This window comes from Neltuma alba, unplaced genomic scaffold (assembly GCF_004799145.2).
Source record: "Neltuma alba isolate B1F8T4 unplaced genomic scaffold, ASM479914v2 tig00012124_pilon, whole genome shotgun sequence".
Classification (NCBI taxonomy): domain Eukaryota; kingdom Viridiplantae; phylum Streptophyta; class Magnoliopsida; order Fabales; family Fabaceae; genus Neltuma; species Neltuma alba.
In genome coordinates, this window is record NW_021636676.1 from 972,220 (window position 1) to 991,940 (window position 19,721).

The 19,721-nt window shown below is 37.5% G+C and overlaps 3 protein-coding genes across 4 annotated transcripts; all 3 read right to left on the reverse strand.

Moving 5' to 3' along the window:
• Positions 1-1,340: 1,340 nt before the first annotated feature.
• LOC114723116 (nuclear transcription factor Y subunit C-1-like) lies at positions 1,341-19,103 on the reverse strand. 2 transcript variants are annotated; one of them, XM_028909271.1, is made up of 3 exons: positions 19,099-19,103; positions 4,186-4,846; positions 1,341-1,629 (listed from the first exon to the last, which is right to left on the reverse strand). In XM_028909271.1, exons 2-3 carry the CDS (start codon positions 4,842-4,844, stop codon positions 1,626-1,628), a joined length of 663 nt encoding a protein of 220 aa, XP_028765104.1. In that variant the 5' UTR covers positions 4,845-4,846; positions 19,099-19,103; the 3' UTR covers positions 1,341-1,625. The 2 variants fall into 2 exon arrangements, with proteins under 2 accessions (XP_028765104.1, XP_028765103.1); XM_028909270.1 differs by lacking the exon at positions 19,099-19,103 and adding an exon at positions 5,759-5,839 and having other exon boundaries at positions 4,186-5,056.
• Positions 5,718-12,714, reverse strand: LOC114723112 (uncharacterized). The gene is made up of 4 exons (XM_028909267.1): positions 12,612-12,714; positions 7,175-9,212; positions 6,960-7,076; positions 5,718-6,875 (listed from the first exon to the last, which is right to left on the reverse strand). Exons 2-4 carry the CDS (start codon positions 9,164-9,166, stop codon positions 6,015-6,017), a joined length of 2,970 nt encoding a protein of 989 aa, XP_028765100.1. The 5' UTR covers positions 9,167-9,212; positions 12,612-12,714; the 3' UTR covers positions 5,718-6,014.
• Positions 14,418-18,473, reverse strand: LOC114723113 (uncharacterized). The gene is made up of 2 exons (XM_028909268.1): positions 18,355-18,473; positions 14,418-17,275 (listed from the first exon to the last, which is right to left on the reverse strand). The coding sequence occupies exon 2, from the start codon at positions 17,197-17,199 to the stop codon at positions 14,764-14,766; it is 2,436 nt and encodes an 811-aa protein (XP_028765101.1). The 5' UTR covers positions 17,200-17,275; positions 18,355-18,473; the 3' UTR covers positions 14,418-14,763.
• Positions 19,104-19,721: the final 618 nt, after the last annotated feature.

Sequence of the window (19,721 nt, forward strand, 5' to 3'; positions counted from 1 at the left end):
AAATTATATAAGAATATTTCAAAAATTATCATTACTGAGGCAATGATCATCATTTAAGAAATAAGAACATGTTAATACATTTTCATGAAAGGGCAGTTTAAATAAATATGATAGACAGAGATTTTTTTTTAAAAAAATCCATATGTCATAAAAATTAATTAATTTTTGTCTAATTCTCATATTAGAATCCAGAGGTAGTATCATACTATCATATTTTCAAAAAATTATTACTTAAGTCTTTTTAAAATTACAACTTTATAAAATTAGTAATTATTATTTGAAAATTTGTAATTTTAATTTTTGTGATATATTTAAGGGTCAAAATAATTTTTTGGTTCTTGCACTTTAAACCTGATTTTGGTTTCCCAAATTTCAAATTCGAGATTTTAGTCCTTAAAATTTAGTCTATTTTAAAATGTTAGTTTTTAAAACCATAAATGATATTAAATGGTTGGATTTTTTGTGAATAATAGAAGAAGAGAAAAAAAGAACACATCACAAAAATACAGTTTTTGCAAATTCTATAAACAAAAACATCAGTTTACAACCAAAATCAAAATAGGTCTAAATTTTAAAGACAAAAAATTATATTAACCATAGATTTAATTTAAAATTTAAAATAGATCGGGTGAGCCAACAGAAAGACACAAATGGTGGGCCGCATGCAAATTGCGTCAAAGCTGCCCAACAAGGAGGGCGAATCGGAGAGTGAAGAATGAATGCAAGGGTAAAATAGTCAATGCGGAGAATGAGAAATGTTGGCAATTCTGTTTTGTCTGCTTGTTGATTACAGCGCACGCTTGTGTGGGAAAGGTTAAAAAATCCCCTATAAATATATTTCACATAAACTGAGATAAAACTCTTCTCACGTATTTGCCTTGTATTCCATAAATTATTATTAAAAAACTATTTATAAACTACTTATAAACTGTTTCAAACAGACTCGATATGTCATGTGACATATCAAGTGGAAGCCCACTTGGGTCCAAATCCTTTGCATCGCTTTCATTTTGTAAAACAATTGAAAAAATCATTATTATTCACATTTCACATTTTCACTGCTTCCACTGGTCTGTGATAATAACCTTTTGGTTTCAATTTTTCTCCAACAAGGAAGCTCACGTCCAAATACCTCAAAAGCGAACCTTTTACAATGACACTAAATTAAAATCTAACCCACCCTTTCCTGTGCTTCACGTCTGCACCCAAGACGACATCTGATTTCCATTTGCGATCTCTTTTTAACGAGATATTTGACATTTTTTTAATTTCAAAAATATGTTAAAGTTACTTAAACCAAATTCTGTTCATCCAGAAAGTTTGGACCCACGCACAACTCCTATACTCCGATGCTCGAAAGGCACCGATTTAATTTAAGCAGAACAGTGTAATACTATTCCCAGTGCAATAAAACGCAGCCCCCCCATAGCAAATCGTGGTCGTTGGTTGTGAGATATTTGTACATAAACTCAAATATCCTCTCTTGTTCAGTTGTTGAATCAAGTTCAACAGATTTGTTAAATATCATTTCCTAAATCATAAGGGATAGAAAATTTCCAAGCACCATTGCATGAGACCAACATCTTTGCATTGTCACCTCAAACAGTCATCTTCAGTTCAGTCAGTTAACTGCAGAGAAGGCAAAAGAAACCACAGGTTGAATCAGAAATCATTTTCAGTCATCAGTATGCACAACAGGCCAAAAAAAGGTTAGTAAGCGCGGATTCCCTAGAAAGAAGATCATAAAAGCATTAATCTTTAGGAAAGAAAGAAACACGCCAATCAAGACACATTCCAGAATGGAATCCCTCTCGGTACTACCTTGAACAAATTTAAATTCACATGGCTAATGCCATAAAATCCAGATGCTAAAGCAGAAAAGCATTTCAACCATCCTCTTGAAAATAATTCTCATGCCCCGTGTTGTATAATAATAAAATAAATATAAAAGTTAGGTAGGGTAGTTGTAAGAAGTACCCGTTAGACACCTAAGGCTATAAATAGATCACTCAATCGTATTTCCATAATGTGATTAGAATGAACGATTCAGTGTATTACTCAGTTTCTAACTCTCTAACGACCCCTCTCGGATTGTTCTTCTCTCTTGAATCTTCTCTCCCTTCTCAGTCTCTTTCTACCCCTCTGTTCTCTATCTCTTCATTATTCTCTCTTCATATCTCTGTCAAGATTATGATGCCACAACACGCCGCAAAGTCATCTATTTTGCTAATGCCTACGACTTACCAAAGCATCCTAAATTTAGAGTAGCAGCAGATCAAATATACTACTGCTGGCAGTCGACAATATATGAAGGTATGCCAGGGCACGCATTATTGCAGCAAACGCAGTTAAAGTTGAAGGGAACGAAGCATATTAACTAGTTCACATTCTTAAAGATTCTACACACTCAACAATAGGAAATACTGAGCTATAACCTTTATGTTCATAACATTTGAATCATTATGTTACACAGACACAGATTTAAGCTAGCCACCCATTTTAATTCTGGGAACGGACATAAATACTCAAAAGCAATCTAGTTGAACTACTTGAAACCCAAAGACTCCATCTAGTTACTCCATCTCTGTTTCAAAAGGGAAATATTTACAAGTTTAAGAAGTTAATAACAGTAAGGAATTACACATTCCGGCTGCACTGATTAACAAGGAACTATGGGATTAACTATCATTCTCTAGAGTAAGTCACACAACATGGACGAAAAAGAAGAACATAATAAAGCACAGAAAATAGGCATAAACTAATCCCAAACTTAAGATGCTCCAACTATAACAGAGTTTGCCCACGTAATGCCATCTGACAGAATGAGAGCTCAAGATGCTAAATGTAATCAAGCGCCAACACCAAAACATCAACAACAGAACAAAAAGCAGCATGAACTTTTATCTTTAAGGCTCAGGGAGGAAAAACAAAAAGAATCTCTGTCTTCCCACTCTTCAGATCTGGGGCAGCAGGAAGAAAGGCATGTTTATCACCTAATTAAATAACTACAAAAGTTAAAATTTCTCAATCACACTGAAAAAGAACATTTGCGATATCAAGAATCTTCACCAACCCTCTCATATCATACCTTTCCTACTCCAGAAAGAGAGGCTACAAGTATTCTCAATGTGAAAAAGTTTTCTTTGCACAATAAATCCGTGTTAGGCTATTCCCATCTTCCCAAAAATCACCTAGTTGCTAGGTTTCAATCTTGAAGTGTTATCTAGTTACCTATCTAAGCTTCATAGCTATCTAAGGCACAAAGCTCCCGCAAATTCAATCTGTCTGAATATGACTCCAGTGTCCACAGGCATGCAATCCCACTTAAGTTACTACTAATAATATTCCATCAACTTTATTGGCAACACGCCTCTGATGTGTCTTGTGTGCATCTTAAGAGGACAAACTTGTAAATATCTCAAATTGGCATTGCCAATTATAAAAGAACATTTTCCAACCCAACATCATTAAGTATTTAAATTTACATATTCCATCTCCATCTCGGTCCCACTAACAAATATATAATGAATAGAGTACCATACAGCTTTTACCAACCATACTTCCATTTCAAAACAATCCTAATATGACTATTGCCTTGGCACATTGGTAAAAAAAGTGAACATTTCCTAGTATTATTTCTAGCCTGAGAGAGATCTACATGCACAACCTGCGTGCAAAGTCTTCCTTAGCTAAAAAAATTGGTGATTCTTCTGATTTAGGCTATTCCAACATCAATTTGCAAAAGACATGTTCAGAAAGGGAGGGGGTGCAATCTTCAAAACGTTCATAGATTTCACTCTTGAAATGTTAGTCAAACTTCATATTTATCAAATGCAGGAGTGTCCAGCTAACTCAATATCAAACTGAAAATGACCCCAGCGTCTATAGGCATGCACCCTCATTTAAGTTACCCTTCATCACAGCCCCTCAAATTTATTGGTAAAACATATTAGATGTGTCATGTGTTCAATTAGAAACAAAGAAATTTTATCCCAACTTCTAACGTAATAATAGAATTGAAAGAACGGAACTTTCAAGTTTATGCTTGCCCTTCCAGAAAGAAGAAAAAGAAAAAAGAAAGAAGGAAAGAACGGAAGATCAGCAAGGTTTAAAGAAAGTACCAAACGGAAAGAGAATCCTTTTTATCAAACTCGTTTCACGAATGAAAATAAAGCAAGGTCCTACCTCTGACCATCAGGATTGCCCTGTCCACTGCTCCCGCCGCTGCCGTAGGATCCATCATCCGCCGCCGTCTGCCACACTGACTGCCACGCTTGGGAAGGCGGTTGCGCGTAGACTCCGGTGGGATCCACCGCAGGCCGTCCAATCATCATGCCCCCGGGAGGGCCGGCAGGTTGGCCCATAGACGGATAGTAGTAAGGAACACCGCTCGCGGGTGCCCCCATCATTCCACCAAGGGCAGCCTCGTCCTTGATCTCGTCCCTAGGCACAATATCGACCAAGAAATCGAAAATATCAGTGCGGGTGATAGCGGCGGCGATGTCGTTCTTCTGGAGAGTGCGCCTCTTGTTCTCTTCGGCGTGGAGCCAGGATCGAATGGTGAGCTCGAGGATGAAGAGCTCGCAGGCCTTGGCGAACAAAATGGGGGCTTCGGCAGAGATCATGCGGACGTCCTCGTCGGCCTTCATGATCTTCTTGATGCGAGCGAGAGGGAGCTGGTGGTTCTTGAAATCGTTGACATGCTCGATCTCTTGGCGCTGGATGGTCCAGAAGGTGTGAAGCTGCTGTTGCTGTTGTTGAAGAAGGTGGTGGAAGGAAGAAGGAGGAGCAGGGGGCTGAGGTGGGTAAGCGGAGGGAGGTGGGGCTTGCTGGTGATTCTCCATTACTGATGTATTCGATGGTGAATGATGAATGGTGCGATCGGCTTCAACGTTAATGGTTGCGTCTCGCTTTTCGGGCGTATCGAGACTTTTTGGGCGACGCACATAGAGAAACTTCTGCCGTTTCTGTATTTTTAACTTGGAATTCCTTCCATCAAGCGTCTCCTCATTCGAATATTTTGAGTGGTCTCCAAAAATGCCCACAATAGTTGGCCCTAAAAAAAATTTAAAAAAATACACATTTTCTATTCCAACTTTATACATGTTTTAATTTAATCACTTAATTTTATAAAATATTTTCTTAATTTTCTACTCTTAATGTTATTAGTTCCAAATAATATTGTTACCAATCATTTTTTTAATCTTAGCATTTGTAAATATTTTGTTAATATTTTAAATTTTAATGTCATTTTCTAAAATAAAACTGACAGTGCGTTAGACTTTAGAAGAGTAAAAGAACACTTTATAGATATTTCCTTTTGCAAAAATAAAAAACCTGATATGAATTTCATATATATCCAACACAGTATTGTCCCCCTCACATGCTGAAGCAAGCCTAATGATTTTTTTGTTTTTTTGTTTTTTGACCATTCAAGCCTAATAGAATTAAACCACAAGGAATGATAGATAAATCACAAGGCATTGATTGGATATTTGAACTTTTTCGAAGTTATCCTACTATAAGAAAGTTCCAGCAACCTAAAATAATGAAACATTGGCAGATGATTAAAGACCTTGATGTATTCCTTGGACCTCTTGTAAACCATTGCTTTTCTTGATATGATTCAGCGTTCCATTGAACCAAATAAAATGGAATATTGATCTTGCAAAATCAATTTTACGTCAGAAAATGTAAAATTGATATTTCTTTCCATCTTTAAATAAAATTGTCTTCTTTTCATTTGATTGTTTATTACCGTTGAACTGGCCACTCCTAAGATCCAGCATGTTCTACACTGTTGCCAAGTATCATCCCTGAATCAAAACTCCCAAAATTTACAGCCACCGAAGAAGCCTGGGATAAAAATAAAAATCTTGGCTAGTACAGTAAAACTAGGCTAATACAGTGACTTTATCATGACAAGGACAATAATCTTCAAGATAACAGTGAATAAATATCAAGGATAATAATCTTCAGGAAATCTGGAAAGAGAGTAAAGACGCACATGTAAATTAGCGATAGGAGTACGAAGGGCCAGCAAAAGAATAACGAGATGAGACTGGGATTGGCGCATCGTCTGGCCTGGTCCCATTGTAGTGCTGGGTCCGGTTATATTCTGACAGAGCTTCAGCTGAGTACGTTGAATATCGCCTATCTTGACCAGTTTCTCTCCTCCGAAGGTGTTCATCAGCCCTAGCCAAGGTTCTTTCACCAGCAAAGTAAGAACTTGAAGGGATTTCCTCTCTAGCCAAGGGTGGTGGTATATACGAGTCCCTTGATGAAGTACTGTGGTGATAGTGATGATATAGATCATTTGCATAGTCATGTCTTGTACCACGACTGTAGGCCTGATACTTGGTCTCATCCAAATAAGGAGGATCAGGGCGAAGTGTTTCTGCATGTACAAGGACATTGTCCCCGTAGATAGGGCCCACATGTTGACGGCGATCCCTTTCATAGTCTCTCTCGTAACGATCCAACCTGGGATTGACATGAGATGGAGGATCTACAACACTTCTATCTCCTTGTAAACCATAAGCTCGATAGTCCCTCTCGGTAAGAAATAAATCACGACGAGCTTCCTCTCTCCGTTCAATCCGGCGAGGAACTTCCTCTCTCTGTTCAATCCGGCGAGGAACTTCCTCTCTCTGCTCAATCCGGTGATCTCTTCCATCAGGCAGCCCATTATAACTATTCAAATGGCTATTGGCATAATATTCTCTGACAGGCCGTTCCCTCTGGGAATGTAGCCTTGATCCCCTTACACCATCACGAACTTCCCTATCCCGGACAGTCACCTTTGGAGGGGAGCGGGCAGGGCGCAAAGTAGAATGAATTCCTGCTGGTCGGAATAGCTCTGTCAGCTTCCTAACCTGAATCATAATATTTGAATATAATCAAAGATGACAATTCGACAAAAAGGTGGGAAACCAAAAGAGGCAACATTTGAATCTCACTTGTCTAACAGTAAGTTCTGTTTTGAACTTGTTCTTTTCATTGTAATTTTCCTTGATAGCCCTTTTGAAAACGCTCTCGGGTAGCGGATAACAATCCTTGTCGATGGAGAATCGCACCTAAAGGTTCAAACCATCAGCACGTAAATCTCAACTTAGCAGACAAGAATCTCAGCCAAAACCAATTGAGAACATAAACAGGGGAAAGAAGACGTAACCTGAGCAGAAAACAAACCCTCAAAAGCTCTTGGTTCCAGTTTCATGCCACCAGAAGATGTTGCCTGGTATATCCCATACAACAGCTTAAGATCAAAATCATACAGAAAAAGCTTCAGCCCTGGCTTGATTCCATAAACAACATCTTTTTTACCAGCTGAAACACCCATGACACGATAACGGAAACAATCGGGTTTCGTCTTTGCATTGCACATAAAGATTAAGCCACCAAGTTTTTCTCTGTTTTTCTCATTTGATTGACTCTTTCTAATTCCACCATCCCTACCTTTACTCTTTTTACTCATGGCATTGCTCCTATTATGCCAGTCCACCTTATTGCTCTCATACCTCTGGTTCTTCTCAGGCTGTTCATCAGTAGTTCTCTTCAGTCGGGTGCCTAGTGAAGTTTTTTTATCTGAGCTTCTCCATAGTTTCTTATTCTTCCTCCTTTGTTTTTCCCAAATCTTCTGAGCAACTTTATTCTTATTTGTCTTAAATTTACTGGCCTGAGATTTCTTCACAATTTTAGGGTTGGCCTTTAATGATTGTGGGGTATTCTTGTCACTTGACTCAATTTTACTAGATCCTACAGGAGGATTCTCAGCATCCTTCTTGCTGTTATCTTTTTCTGATGGCTCAGATTTAGAAGACACATTTGGTGGATGCTCACTGTCTTTCCTGTTTTCTTGTTGTTCCTTATTCCCGGTGTCCCCTTGAACACCATTAGTCTTTTTGGCCTTGGATCCACCAACCTGAGACTTCTTGACAATTTTAGATTTGGCCTTTAATGATTGTGGGGAATTCTTGCAACTTGACTCTGGTTGACTAGATTCATTGGGGGCATTCTCTGCATCCTTGATGCTACCTTTTCCTGATGACTCTGTATTCTTCTTGCTTTTATCTATTTCTGACAAATTGGGCTTTGGAGACATATTTAGAGAATTTTCAGTGTCCTTCCCGCTTTCTTTTTGCTCCATATGCCCAATGTCTCCTTGAACGCCTTTACTCACTTTGGTCTTCAATCTACGAACCAGAGACTTCTTCACAATTTTTGGTTTAGCCTTTAATGATTGAGGATTATTCTTGTCACTTGTCCCTGGTTGACCAGATCCTTTGGAGGAATTCTCTGCATCCTTCATGTTATCTTTTTCTGATGAATCCGCATCCTTCTTGCTGTCATCCTTTTCCGATGACTCTGCATCCTTTTTGCTGTCATCCTTTTCCGATGACCCCGCATCCTTTTTGCTGTCATCCTTTTCTGATGACTCCACATTCTTCTTCCAGTCATCCTTTTCTGACGACCCTGCATCCTTGCCATTATCCTTTTCTGATGACTCTGCATCCTTGCCAATATCCCTTTCTGATGACTCTGCACCCCTGCCATTATCTGTTTTTGATGACTCTACATCCTTCTTGCTGTTATCATTTTCAAAAGACTCAGATTTAGAAGACAAATCTGGAGAATTCTCAACATCCTTCCTACTTTCTTCTTGCTCCACATTCCCTGTATCCCCTTGAGCCCCTTTGGTCTTTTTGGTCTTCAAACTCCCACCCGGAGACTTCTTGACAATTTTAGGTCGAGCCTTTAACAGTCGTGGGGTATTCTTGTCGCTTGAACCTGTTTTACTAGTTCCCTCAGGTGCAACCTCTGCATCCTTCATCTTATTATCTTTTTCTGATGACTCTGCACCCTTCTTGTTGCTATCCTTTTCTGATGACTCTGCACCCTTCTTGTTGCTATCCTTTTCTGATGACTCTGCATCCTTCCTGATGCTATCCTTTTCTGATGACTCTGCATCCTTACTGCTGGTATCCTTTTCTGATGACTCTGCATCCTTCTTGCTGTCATCCTTTTCTGATGACTCTGCATGCTGCTTGCTGTTATTTTTCTCTGTTGATTCAGCATCCTTCCTGCTGTCATCCATTTCCAGTAACTCAGGTTTAGAAGATGCATCTGGAGGATTCTCAATGTCCTTCTTTCCTTCTTGCTCCATACTATACAGAAGGCCAAGCACACTAGCTTCCACTGAAAAAAACTTACTGCAAGCAAAAGGATATGTGTTTCAAACTCCAAAATCTTGCATTCCAAAATCTGAGAGTGATGAAAGGGATATAATAAGCGAGGAGAAAAATGACAAAGGCAGCATGATAACAAACGGAGAGGAACAAATACAAGCATTTGAACTCTGAGAGGCACCACCAATGACACATTAGACTGATATAAACAACTTAAACTCAATAAAGAAATGGATACATGTTTTAATTTCATGTTCAAAAGACAGGCATGCGTGAATAATAATGCCCAACACATGCTCAACACAGAATTTCAAATCTCAATCACACAAACCTATCTCCTATACCAAAAAAGCATAAACTATATCTAATAAATTGGTTTACCCCTCTCAGGACAACATTACAAAATGAGATGATGGTCCAAAAAATGAGGCCTCAGCTTCATCTAACTCAGGAGCCAGGGGTTCTGTAAAACATACAGTGGTGTTGAGAAATGATGCTATGCGGAAAGAACTCTGAATCTAATTGCCAATCCTTCTCTGATTGAGGGTTCGTTAGGGCATGGTGATAAACGGCATCTATTTTAAGGAGAGCAATGGTGGGGGCTACTTATTGTAAGGGTACAGTGAGAAATGGCAGAGAAAAGCAACACAATAGGGGCATTCGCGGGGCTCCAACTTGCTCAAGATGATGCATGGTTAGCAAAACATTCTTCATACGGGTTCTAGATCCCATGAAAATATCCATCTTTATCTCCAATATATGTTTCTTCTTCTTCTTCTTCTTTTTTCAGTTCCTTCTTCCAAATCTTCTTGTGAAAAACCCATCGCAGGTAACAAAAATGTTGCCAGGCAAGAATTTTCATGCAGGCAGTTTACCTAGTTCATTCTGAATGATACCCATAACAGTAATGTTCCAAAGGACATGTTGCAGCTTTTGAATGTCCGGATATGACGGACCATAGCCTAATTTTGGAATAATGAATCAAAAACTGTACCCAATTGTAACATTTTTAATGCCAAATTAATAATAATTTGAAATATCACATATAAAACAAATATGCAATATAATTATATGAATAAGTATTGAACCATAACTCAGCAACCAAGAAGGTAAGGAATTAAGTCATGTAGTGAGTATGGCATGGTATAACATATAAGATAAAATGATTTTTAAAATTTTAAGATTCGAACATGTAGGATGTGGGTGTATTCAGAAAATTAACACATGAAAAGTCAACGACATTTAAATTTAAAAAAAAAAAAAAAACAGAGGAATCTGAAACAAGCATTTCTAATGTGAAATAAGATGTCCATAATAAATATTACTCCGGTCCTAACTATAAGATCCATTTTATAGTGTAAATTATACTATAAAATGCAAACTATCATTTTCATTCACATCAGTAAGATCCCATAAAACCTCGAGTTATTTTGGCACATTTTGAAATGTTTCGAACAAAGAGAGCAAGATAATAATGCTAGAGTAGTATGCGTATCAAATTGAATGCATATTCAATATGAACATTCCCTCTTTCATGTTGCATCAGCACTTCTTATTCTCGTATATAAGCTCATAAATCACGATTCATAAGCAATTACATTGGTTTATCCTGCCTATCAATAATACCAAAGAACAAAAACAGCCAATATTAGCAGTCCTGCACCAAAATACAGAACAGAAACTAGGAATTCAACCTCTAAAAAAGTACAGCACTAAACAGTACACAGGACAGCCAGAAACTTTGGTGGCAGTTCATTGGCACTTTAAACAGAAAATAGATGTTGAAAGTCAAATTCAGGCCATCTTTTAACCCTACGTGCACAATAGAGCGTTGACTCCAAGTTCTGGACAAAAATAGCAATAAAAAGTCGATGTATCACACAATCAAGCTTTAAACATATCTTTATTTCCTAAAAAAGAAATCCATATTAAAGTTTAATATCCTTCATGACTTCAATTTCGGATTACATGGTAGTTTTACAAATTTTCTTGTTCTCTTTGATGTCATAATTTATTTGCTCTTACATACTCAATCTCCATCATCCTTAAAACATGTGACATCACTGATAAATGAAGGCGATCACTAAACAGACAGAAATTAATATATCACAAGCCACAAAAACACCCCTCCTTGCTTCTTTCAATATGTTATAATTCATGCAAGGAACTGTAAACTGTTACTTAAACCTCAAAAAGTTGGAAAAACTATGAGGGGAGACTTCAGTTGGTTGTGCCCAACAGACATGCTTTTGTTTCAGCAAAATTTCCAGAAATAAACAGCGTCTTTTACTGCTGCTTTATATAGGTTATGTTCTGGACCCAAAAAGCAAAGTTTCCATTCAGGAACCGCTTGTTTTCACACAGCTCGCCCATTAGGTTGCACAATGGGAGAAAACAGGACAGCAGCTAGGGAAGAACGCTTCCTTCCAAAGGAGGAGAGATGTTTCGTGCCAGGGGTGGGGCAGAGCTGGGTCCAGGAAAGGAGAGGGAGATAAATTCGCGGAGCTGCCCATGAAGAAGTGGAATAGGTTGATAAATAGGAATCTGTACCAGGTTTGCCCAGAAGTAGTGGAACAGACTGAAAATTTATTTGCATACACTGAACATCAAAGGTATTTGCATGGACTGATCAAGAGAACTTGTCTAGTCTCATCATTTTCATAGACTGAAAAATTATTTGGAAAGAAGCATAACAAATTCCCACGGCCAAAAGATCATGAAATTGTCCATTCTAACTCAAACGAAATTATTTGCTCCACACAAATGTAATAGCCAAAGAAAATAACCATAATCGGATCAATAAAAGGTTGAATCGAACGAGAGATTTAGGAGCATGGAATCCGAACCTTGAAGGCAAAAATTTCACCCTCGAACGCACTCAAATCCCCCAATTCTCTATCGCTTCTGTCAACGCTGTCACCTCCGGCGCTGATTCCCTCTTCACCGTCAAGTCCCAGCCGAACTGCCTCACCCAGATATTGGCCCTAGCCACTTACTTTGCCTCGCCTTCGGCAACGCTGTCACCGCCAGCAATTATTCCCTCTTCTCCGTCAATTCTCAATCGCCAGGTACACGTGCTGCACCTGATACCATCGCCCCCGTCAGGCGCTCTTCCATTCTATGTTCTACCCAACCTAACTCATCTACGAGAACAAGGGATGATCAGTTTTTCCACCCATATAGTACTCTATTTCTTATTTATCAAATAATAGGTGTGCATATAATCAATTAACGCAGTATTCACGAATTGGATTGATACATTATATATTAATTTCTATTCAAAATTAAACCTCTAATATCTTTTCGACCTATAATTAAACATCTAATATCGAACGGTCAGATATAAATGAATGAAGGGGCACATCCACACACACATACACAAAAAGGAACCATATAAGTGGAGGAAGAATCGAGGGATAGTACATGGGAGAGCAGAAACAACGAGAGGGTGCGAGAGAGCAGTTCACCGAAGATACGCCGAGGAGCGAATAGGAGGGAGAATAAGTCCGGATGTGAAAGCAAGCAGGTACAGTTCAAGCACCACTTTAAGCAAACAACGGAAGTTTGTCCGAGACCCAAGTCGGCGCTTGAGTTGGGCTTCACCTGGATTCGATCTGCAATGAATTCTTTGGGGCTGCTACTACAAATGTTTTTGTTTCACAATTACTCCTACTACAATTTTACCAAAACAGCCAACAAAAACTGATCCAATTAGTAAAAAATCAGCTCATAACCTATAAGATTATGAGTTTGAATCTCATTTTATGGGCCTCGAGCTATGCCTTAGCCTTGGTGAGTCATCGAGACTCAACTCATCTAAATTTTTTTATACTAAAAAAAAAAAGTTACCAAAACAAAAACGATTCTTATATTTATTATTATTAGAGAATTTGACATAATAAATATAAACAATTTAATTTAGATGTTTTTGAATAAAAAAACTTAAAAGGAATTTTTGCAAGAATAAAAAAATTTGCGCAAAACTTAAAAAAACATACTCCTCCGGTCCTAAATGTAAGACCCTTATACGTGTATAAGGGTCTTACATTTAGGACCGGAGGAGTATTATTTATAATTTATAAATAATATAACTCCTTATAAATTATATATTTATGATTTCATATTGTTTTATTGATATTTATATCGACTCGTTGATATCAATATATCATATATACAACATATTTATAAAAGACGAAATATATAAGAATTCACGATATTTATTTGTTAACTCATCAAAAAATTGCCTCGTCGGTAAAATTATATAATCCACAAACAAGATACTTTATTGAATATATTAATGATCAAATCACGTATTCAGTTCTTTTTTTTTTTGTTAAATATTTTTTCTGTATAATATATCAATTTATTTCAGTTTTTTATTTAAATCCGAAAACTTAATACTTTGGGCGATGATGATAAAACAATATTTGATTTTAAAAAGTTATATACCACTTGTCTACAAATAGTTACATACAACTTCTGGAACAATCACTATAAATATACAAATATTTCAATAATCTATGAATTCATACATTAAAAAGTGTCTATGGTGGTCTTTGTTTTTTGTGCGAATGTATATGGTGGTCTTTAAACAGCCATTAGACAGAAGTTTTTGCATCAAATTTGGATAGATAATAGATTAACTATACACAAGTGATTGTTCATGTACTGAACCTAGTCTTTAAACATGTTATCATCAGTACATAAAGATCACAAAGACAAGCTAGAATGCTAGATATTCTGATAAGTTTCCATGAAAACAAACACGTGCTGAGGTGTTCTATCTATTTGCCTCCAACGTGAGAGATCTACAATGTGATCAACCATTATTGCCCTGCTGTCTTAACCTATGAAACTTACGGGAGCATTTATTTACATGTCTTCAATACATACGAGTATTGGGTTTGAAATTTAGATCTTCCATAAAAATGAACAAAAATAAAATCCACAACCATATTGCAATTCCCTCACTAGTATCAGTCAAGTAATCATCTTGCTCGCCCCCGCCTAACTGATAGCAAAAACTTGTAGCTTTTGAGCAAGTGTGAATTGGAGAGAGAAGAGAAAGACAGTGATAAATTGATGATGAAACTCAATCATGATATCCAAGAAATTTATGAAGCATTATGATTCAGGAAAGTAACAAGAAATTTGCAGTCTATGTGCAGAATTGACCGATGATAAAGGTAAATAGAGGATTATCTAAGAACTATCAGAAAGCCAAAGATGAAGTTCCACAACTGAATCTTGATTGATAAAAGCAAGAGTAAGTCATTTACATCAGCCTTCTAGACTGCCTTCAAGCCACACATTCAGCTCAAATCAGTCTCGAGGGCACCTCCCCAGCTTATATGCAGACGGCAAAAAGATGCTTTATCAATCTCTAAATCTGTATCTAAAACCTCCTTTGTTTTCCCCACTAGAAACATAAAGCAAATAAAGAATAGAGGAAGTTCAAATCATTGATTTACATAGAATTGATTATTGTAATCTAATGATTTGTTGAATAAACTTCTATCTTTGCGACTTTCTGACTATCAATGGAACTGTGAATCTCCTCAAGTCAGTTCAGTAATTAGCAATTACTTGCCACTTGAATAGCTCTCATTTCCCTTACCCGTTTCCGCCTATATACAATCAAGTTCTCCAGCCTATTCTCCTTTCTCATTGGTTCAGCCATCACCTTTTTGGGAAAATCTTCTTCCTTTGTCGGCTGGCAGCTCTCAACCAAACCACCATCTCTTGGAATCTCTCTATCCCCCAATCTATCTTCTGAAGAATTTTCAGCTGTCGTTACTGTCTGCAGATCTTCTGTTACTACCTGAAGAAGTTCCATAGGTACAGCAGCCGGATCGAGCTCCAAGCAACCTGGAGGGGCATTATGACCATCTTGACTAGTAAGTGAGTAGCAAGGAACCTGGTGTGAGAAACGAAACATCTCCTCCCTTGGAATATTCTTGATCTTCCTTGAATCCTCATGCCGGTGAAATACTGTCTTGAAACCAGCAACTTTAACGAGTGGAGCAACATTCACACCTTGTTCCTCATTGTAGTCTTCAAGCACTTCCACCATGTCATACTTTTGTACAATTTCATCAGGAGTAAGTTCATTCCAATCAAGGGACCAATTTCTATATAAAGCCCAAACATCACCCTTCTTGGGATATATTTGTATGACCCCTCTAGTGCCTTTGTTCCACTTAACCCTGTGAGAGAAGGAATTAAGAGAGCCATTCAATTCACGCTTACCAATCCAGAAATCCCCAGAAGTCTTTGGAAAGCCATAACTCACCCACTTGATTGGGGCCAATTCATCATTGCTTTTAGAGTTAAGCCAACTCATCCTCATTTTGAAAGGTTTGCGGGATATCACACTATGAATCATAGCATAGTAGCGAGGCATGCCATCATCATCATCATAAGCAGCCCAAACCTGGTTCTCCCCAAATGATTTCTCTGTTCGGTCATGATCAAAATTATGGAAGTCAGGGTCTGGAACACTCATAGACAGAGAATCTACCGCCTTGAAAGTAGACACCTCAGGACCAACAGAGGAAGACTTTTTGGCTGTGGTCTCAGAATCAACAAATCCTTGAATTTTTTGCACACCATTCCTAGACATTTCATTGTCCTTCTCCTCGGCTTTCTGATCATGTTTTCTTGAATTGTCTATCTTCCTTGACACATAAGCAAAATTCAATTCTTTAAGCTTGCTACGAATATCATTCCTAGCCTTTTCCATCAACACCATCTTTAATTTCTGCTGGGACATATCCCTCATACCATTACGTCTATAGTTTCCCACAGGATTAACCCTCCCTGTCCCAGTATTACCCTTCAAAAATCCACATTCACCACCTAATCTTATTCCTTCGGTTTGAGATGCCATTTTGGTTTCCACCTCTCTTTTATCGCTATCATCTCTATGTTCATCAATGCTCCTTTTTTTCCATGGCCTATCTTCTTTCAGGATTGTATTTGAAACAAAAGAAGACGGTTGAGAAGCTGAATTGTAAGCAGTTGTCTCAGAAGCATGAGTTTTCCCACAATGGGCTTTTCCCATCATGGTAGGAGGTGATCTATCCTCACGCCCTCTCTTCAAATTCTCAGATGTGACCCCAAAATCACTTGGAGCTTTGGCAGCAGAAAAAGCTGATCTTGGAATATTGTGAGTACCACCAGGCATAGTGAAAGGCTGGGACCCATATAAATTTTCTAGTGAGTTAATGGAAGAAGTTGGTGTCCTTCCAGAAACATAACCATTCTCTTCCATTCTTGCCGATTTAAATTTCTTCTTCTGTCTCTCTGCATGCAGGGCATTGCGGTACATAGGTGGTTGTGGTGTCTCCCTGGCCAAAAAGGGCTTATGACAACAGTTGCACATAAGGTTGCAGTTGAGATAAACTGTAGGGTACTCAAACTGTGTTCTGCAAGCACCACAAGTGGTCCAGAATGATTGCTTCAATGACACAGGGGGTGCTGGAGTAGGATTTGGATAAACGGAAGTTGCATGGTCCCTAGCCTTCCAGTTAGCCGTATTGAAGATATTAAAGAAACCATTCTGACTTTCTGGTACAGAAGGCTTCCCATTTGGAACTCCTTGAAATGAACCCCATAAGTTGCGCCTTTGGTCATAGAACATTCTCTTGCCTTTATCAGAGAACAAACTCCAAGCCTGAGAGATAAGTTTAAAAGCCCCGTCAGAACCAACTGATTTGTTTTTGTCAGGGTGCAGAGCAAGAGCCATTTTCCTATAATGCCTTCGAATTGTTTCATCATCAGCCAAGGGATCCACTCCAAGGACATTGTACCAATCAATTTCTCCATTTATTCTTTTCTCAGCAGAGACATACACCTCAAGAGTCGCCAACAGTTGAGAAAGACCACCAAGACCTGGATACAAGTCTTGAGCTTTCAAGGCAAATCTTTTTGCCCCAGCAAGGTCCATCTCCAGAAACTTCTTCTCTGCAAGCTCCTTAGCCCTAAGGGCATCATCCTTATTACATTCCATGCTCGCTAATTTGTAGCTCCAGATGACCAAAATTCCACATGCACAGAATAGAAGTGCCTCATTCAAATATAGAAGCCTAATAAATCAAATAAATAGAGCAACTTTAGCAACAAAGGAAAGAAAATTTAAACAGATAATGGAACAAATGCCTTTTAATCAATTCAATAACAGAAATAATGATTAAAGAAAACCGAAGTAATGTCTAATGCTTCTCTTAGTTCATTAATGCAGAGCCATTATGTAAACAACTAAATGATCAATATCTAACATATTCAACCATTCAACATTGAATTTCCACAATAATCATAACATAATTTCATGACAAGAGATTTCCCATGAATTTTTGCATATGGATCCCTGCCAATTACAAACTAAAGAAAGACCAAACCAAACCCTTTCTAGTCAATTAAAAACTTTAGTTGCATGAACAAAGGCCTTTTACTCAAGTGAAAATCATAAACAATGATCAAAGAACACCAAAATTATGTCCTTTTTTTTTTCCATTAATACAGAACCATAACGAATGGCTAAATGATCAAGTAAAACACAAGATTTAACTTATTCAACTACTCCTACCAAATTTCAACAATCAAAATAGATTTTTCATGGATTTTCACTTCTTGGATACCAATCAATCAAAAAATATAGAACGACCAAATCAGACACACTTTGATGAATCAAAACCTTAACTTGTACATTTTACTGCAAGGAAAAACATTAAATATGGTAAATTTTCAAAATGTGAGACAACACAACAGTTTTTGGTGACTTGCTTTACGTTTGGCATAGAATTCAGAGCTTGCTTCTCTTTGAAGCGAACGCTCGCTCATTCTGCTATCCCAATGAACAAAGTATAAGGGAAAAGGACCAAATAAACATCTCATCTCAAATAAATAATTTCCTTGAAGAGTGATTTTTTGGCCAACATTCTTTGAAGAGTATCTTGAGCAAATCCACTATCTTTAACGATTTTAAAATTCAACCAAGTCTGTGCAACATTATAGAATTTACGTTGAACATGCCCAATTTGAGTGTCTTTGACTTTAAACCCTAGATAATATCTATCATCAGCAAACTTCATAACCGAACAGCCATAATAGCGACGATAATCCATTCTAGCAGAGAGTTAATGTAAAGAGGGATGCAAAAATTCACCTGTTATCAGCGATTTGATATGCAGTAATGCCATTGATAAGCTTTAATCACAATTCTGATTTTGCGCCCGCTTACACCACCGAGATCACCCTCATCAATTAAAAAACCCAACTTTCGAGTGCCTTTTGTGAAAAACCGAAATCCCTTTAACCCTGAGCAAGAGAAAGATACGCTCTGTAAAAAATGCATAAAATTGCATTGGGATGTATCTAATATTTATAGCATGGCAATACCTTGTAAATTCTAGTTTTACATTATTTTTGGCCGGAGTCAAAAAAACCCAACTATGGTTATATTTTAACCATGGTAACCGGCATTGTAACAGTTGCCAATTCCCTATATTAGGCAAGGATATTGGGGGAGTATTTGGAAGATGCATGTATTTAATGTTCGTTCATCCCATTTAAAACTCATATCAAATTCTCATTGGTAAAACATTAAATCAATTGTATGCTAATTCCATTCTTTCAATTTAAAATATTCATAGATTCCCATTATGAGAAAATATGCATCATATTATTAGCTGCTTCCCTGTACATGTATTTTACACCCAATACGTTAATATATGAGGGGCATTTAAGGACATCCAAGAAGAATATAATGATATTCCTTTGAGGAATATATGGTACAGTGTACCATGTATCCATAATCCATCTATTGTTTTTGCTGATAACTTTGTTTCCTTGGCAGTGCATGACACAGCAGGCGTTTGTTCTGTTATTCATTCAGATTGCGAATGATTACAGTACATCAGTCTGGTCTCGAAAATTTTAAAATTTAACCCCAAAAAAGTGATGATAATCGTTTGAACCACAAATTCTGAAATGTATTTAAAGGTCACCAAGTTTTTTTTTTTCCCTTTTTTAGTCGTGTTGTTGAGAAAGAAGAGCTCTGTACCCTTATTAATATTCTTTAGTTCTTTCTCTGAATTTCAGTTCAATAGTTGAAAGATCAGCAATAAATGACAGATCTTGACTTGAAATTTTGATCTTTCTATGCATTGCACCTTAATCTTTCGAGGCAACTTACCGGCATTGGAGTAGAGATTCTGATCATTTTCCGTTGAACCAAACAAGTGTTCTATGTATTTTTCCTCCACAGAAAGAAACCTACAATGTGGTTACTATTGTGACTGATCTTGCGAAGAAGAGCTCTGTACCCTTATTAATGTTCTTTAGTTCTTTCTCTGAATTTCAGTTCAATAGTTGAAAGATCAGCAATAAATGATGGATCTCGACTTAAAATTGTGATCTTTCTATGCACTGCACCTTAATCTTTTGAGGCAACTTACCGGCACTGGAGTGAGAGATTCTGATCATTGTCCATTGAACCAAACAAGTGTTCTATGTATTTCTCCTCCACAGAAA